This window comes from Micrasema longulum, unplaced genomic scaffold, assembly GCF_059751315.1.
Source record: "Micrasema longulum isolate JH-2025_06_02 unplaced genomic scaffold, ASM5975131v1 h1tg001917l, whole genome shotgun sequence".
Lineage (NCBI taxonomy): Eukaryota > Metazoa > Arthropoda > Insecta > Trichoptera > Brachycentridae > Micrasema > Micrasema longulum.
In genome coordinates this window covers 198,062-202,442 of record NW_028279091.1, presented here as the reverse complement: position 1 = coordinate 202,442, position 4,381 = coordinate 198,062, and the positions used below count along the sequence as shown (strand labels likewise).

The 4,381-nt window shown below is 35.5% G+C and overlaps 1 protein-coding gene across 1 annotated transcript; it reads right to left on the bottom strand.

Annotated features, from left to right (window-relative positions):
* Positions 1-1,094: 1,094 nt before the first annotated feature.
* LOC148273549 (cyclin-L2) lies at positions 1,095-2,566 on the bottom strand. The gene has a single exon (XM_088238560.1). It carries the CDS (start codon positions 2,435-2,437, stop codon positions 1,232-1,234), a length of 1,206 nt encoding a protein of 401 aa, XP_088094686.1. The 5' UTR covers positions 2,438-2,566; the 3' UTR covers positions 1,095-1,231.
* Between the last annotated feature and the right edge of the window lie 1,815 nt (positions 2,567-4,381).

Genomic DNA, 4,381 nt, shown 5'->3' with positions numbered 1-4,381 from the left:
GAAGGATTGAAGGAAGACACAGTGCAGGTAGAAGGCGCATCTCTTGGCTTAAGAACTTGCGCGACTGGTTCCATTGTAGCACTCAGTCTTTGTTCAGGGCAGCTGCCAATAAAGTAAGAATCGCAATGATGATTTCCAACCTCCATCGGGGAGAGGAACCATAAGAAGAAAGAAGAAGAAATAATGTATCTATCACTTGGTTATAAAACATACTTTAAGAAAATGAATCAACATTTTAATTTGTTCATGTAAAAATTTATTGTTTAAATTAGATTGATTTTATTAATTTTTATAGTATTAACAAATATTTATTTATTTATTATATAAACGGCCTAAGCCAATTACAACAGTTACATGAAGAAACATAAATGCAAGAAACTGAACAAAAATAACATAAAACTATTTAGCAAAGACAAACAAGGGCAAAACAATAATTGTATACAATATATTCAAAAAAACAAAAGACCTAAAACTTTGAGCTAAACCATGCCAATCCAACTTCATCCCACACTGTATATGGCATTTACTTTTTCTTAAAGATGAACGTACCCATACAATGAAACAACAAAAAGGTGGGAAGACTAGCTAGACAACGTATCCCTATTAATTTAGAACTTATCAAGTGATTGTTACATAAAAATCTTGAATTCCGTATTATGCCTTATAATAAACCAACAAATTACTCACTCCTCTAACAGAGGAACACTACATCAACAGATCAATGCGCCATTTCGTATTTTACCCAATACTTTTGACCGTTTTTTGTATAAGTTTTTGTAAAATAATAAAATCATTCTAAGCAACGTGGAGTCTTTATGTTTTTGGGAGTCTTCATTATAATCAAAAGAACAATATTGTTTTTACAAAAACCGATGATGTTATGTAACAGGCCATTTATTAGCATAATCCGGAGTTCATTCAATTCAGGAAAATAAAATATAAAATGGTTGATAAAAATTTCAGTGTATATTATAAAACGAGTAATTAAGGTTGTTTTTATTTCAGAGTAAGTTTTCTTCCACACATTTTGTTACCAGCCTCTACTAAGCTCAATGCATCTTACTATGTAACACATGATCTTTTTTATTGTTACTTTAAGTTGATAAATTTTGAATGCTAGGTGACTATTATACTAAAAAATGTAAAAATATTGAATATTGTAATTAAAAAATGGGTACATATAGTTGCTATTCACTAGGTAACTTACAGCAGTCAAGTATTGGCGGTTGTGTTAATATTTCCGTTTGTCATCTCTAGAGTCCCGGGATCGTGACCTGTCCGAGTGGTGGTGCTTAGAGCGATGTCTCTGACGCGGGGGCGATAGTGGAGAGCGCTGCTTCTTATGTGAGCGATCTTTCCTGTCGTGTGAACGCGAACGCGATCTCCTGGACTCGTGTTTGTACTTCCTGTGATGCTTCAGTGGAGGAGTCGTTGATTTCAAAGACTCTTTTCTATCCCGTTTATCATCCCGGCTGGCCGATGTTCCCAATGGAGAAGATTGTCCTGATTTATCTCTATTATCCGAGCTTTTTACGTAATTCGCTGCTGAAGGCCCTAAAACTCCGAGGCTAATCAATTTATTAGCTTGGTATATCCGCTTCTGCAGCTCCACTTTTCGTTCCACCTCATCAGAATTGACTTTAGAGCGTTTGTAAAGCCTTAAAATTCGCAAACAAACATCTTGGATATCTTCTTCCTTTACAGAAAACAAAGAAAACCAATGAGGGTTGTTGGGTAGCGGTAATCCGATCTTGCGAGCTGTAAGGTAAATACAAGCACAAGCAATAGTCTCAGGTTGGAATCTCATAAACACGTCAGTCCTTAAAGCGTCGTTCATGTAATTCCACGACAGTTGCATTAACTGTTTATTCTTCTCATAGGACAGGAGTTGAAGATAGACAACAATCAACTTGTGGGGATGTTTGACATGAACGCAAAAACCTAATTCCTTAAGAATCCGTCGTTCCGCTTTGATTACTTGATTTTTCAATTCGATATAGTTGTTGTCTAGAAGCAATGGAGTAATGGGCTTTTGAGATCTTACTTGCTTGATATGATGAAAAACATTTATAACGTCTCGAATCCTACAAGGCTTCTCTTCAATTTTCGAAGCCAGGTAAATACTCCCCATCGCCATAGTTTCCATAGGATATCGGACAAAGGACTTGGAATAGTAAAACCTTTGCAAATATACTTGACCTGTGGCCATAGCCACTTGAGGCATTTTCAACAAAATACCCGCAGTCTGTATCAATTCGCATCCTAATATGCGAAGGTCGGTTTCTGTTTCGATGTCTAGACCGTCTGCTTGCGATGGTGTTTGAGCGAAGGCTTCGTCAGGAAGAAGACAATTTTGTAAGGTTAGAACTATTTTTCCATACGTTTTAGGAGCAGGTTTGGTCGGAGCCGGTTTGTTATTTTGTTGTGAAGCAGTCATCTTAAAAATGTGCAGAGTAATATATACTTATATTAACTTGATCGCATTTGAAAGATTTTTCAAACGTTTATAACCAAACAAAAATGACAATTCAACATCAGAATTCACAAACAAACTTTTTACATACCATAAACAAGACCGGACTGTACAAAAAACTTCTGTTATTACTGCATAATCTCTGGATTTCTTTCACATTGTCTATGCTCAAAATGTTTCTTCTTTTTCTTTTATGTTTTTTCTCCTTTCAGCTAAAAAAAATTAAATCCACAGTATGGAATTTACAATACATAATATTTTACTTGCTAAGAATTTCAAAAAAAAGAACAGCAAATATGTATTACTGAGAATACGAATAAAAATGAGATATTTGCAAATGATCACGACATGCTGAGTTGGTGTATCAATTTAGTCCCCTATACACCATTGGGTACGAAGAGGGAATGATAATGATGACCTACCTATGACTATTTACTACGATATATAGAGCTAGACTATTCTACATAAATCGGTGACCCACTTTTGAACTCAGTAGGCAAGCATAAAAAATCATAAATGTAAATCTCCAATAATGGTTGCAAATATACAAATAATCTATTAAGATGTGCCCCGACTCTCATGGCTCGTTCCTGGTTGTGTCACTATAAACTGGGTCTCTATAATCAACTAATGTTTCATGTTTTTCATAAATAAATAAAAATCTATGTATTATAGAAATCTATTGCGTTGAACAACCAATAGTAAAGTATGTACAAAATGTATTTGATTTTTCATTTTCATTTCAGCAAGTTCAGTGCTACAGGAAATTGGATGTAAAAATTATTTTTTGACGAGCAGTAAAAATTGGAGCATTAAATCGTCAGGCAAAGTTTCTCAAAAATGCATGAAAAAAAAAAGATTTTCATAAAAACAAACTTCTTTGAACGAATATGTATCGCTTTTGGGTGATCCCGTGTAAGTTGGATTCATTTCGGCTACCATTGCAGAAGCTATATTCATGGTAAACTGTGTGTTTTGTAGAAAATATATCTGTGTACTAGTAATTTGTACAGATTCGCAGTCGGCAGTAAGCTTGTTCTGAGTCATTTTTGTAGTGTGTAGTGTAGGAAACCTTGCAGAGTTTAATTTCAGCCCGTCGTCTCTGTTTATGTTATTTGGGTGTTTGAACTTTGAATGACTTCACTAGTTTTTTCTGAATCAACCAACGATACTGTTATGGTCATTTCCAGTTTACAGGAAGCCATCCACCAATCAGCAGAACTCACTGAAAACTTGTGACGTCAAAAGCGGAGTAATTACAAAAAATAAAAAAATATTAACAAATAAAAAAAAACCACTGAACTTCCTCATTGATTCAAACCATGTAAACGCAATCACTCCAAATCTCCAAAGTGCCGTCTTACATTGCCGGGGCGGTAGGTACGTTACTAATAAATAATATTCCTATTTGAAAAAAAGATTATTTAATTTAATTTTTAAATTCACAAATTAATTGCCTTATAAGCGCTAAATGGTAGAAAGGCTCCTACTTTGATACCGAATGCATGGTTGGATAAAATGGAGAGCCTTGTCAAGTGTTATGTGCGACCTGAAAATGCCGATAAAAACCAAAGGCGAAATACACAAGACGGCCGTTTGTCCAGCTATGCTTTACGGATCAGAATGCAGGACCATGAAAAAAAGCATGAGCAGAAAATTAATATTGCAGAAATAAAGATACTCAGACGGTCCGCAGATGTAACTAGGATTGACAAGATAAATAATGAATATTTTTGCGGCAGTTTTGGGGTCGTGTTTATTCCGGAGAAACTATAAGAAATTGGACTCCGATGGTACGGACATGTCAATAGACAGAATGACGATCACATGGTCAGACTTGCCTCGGATATCCCCACACAAGCGAGAGCTCGAGGTCGTCCACAAGCCACCCGGTGGACCAATATTGAG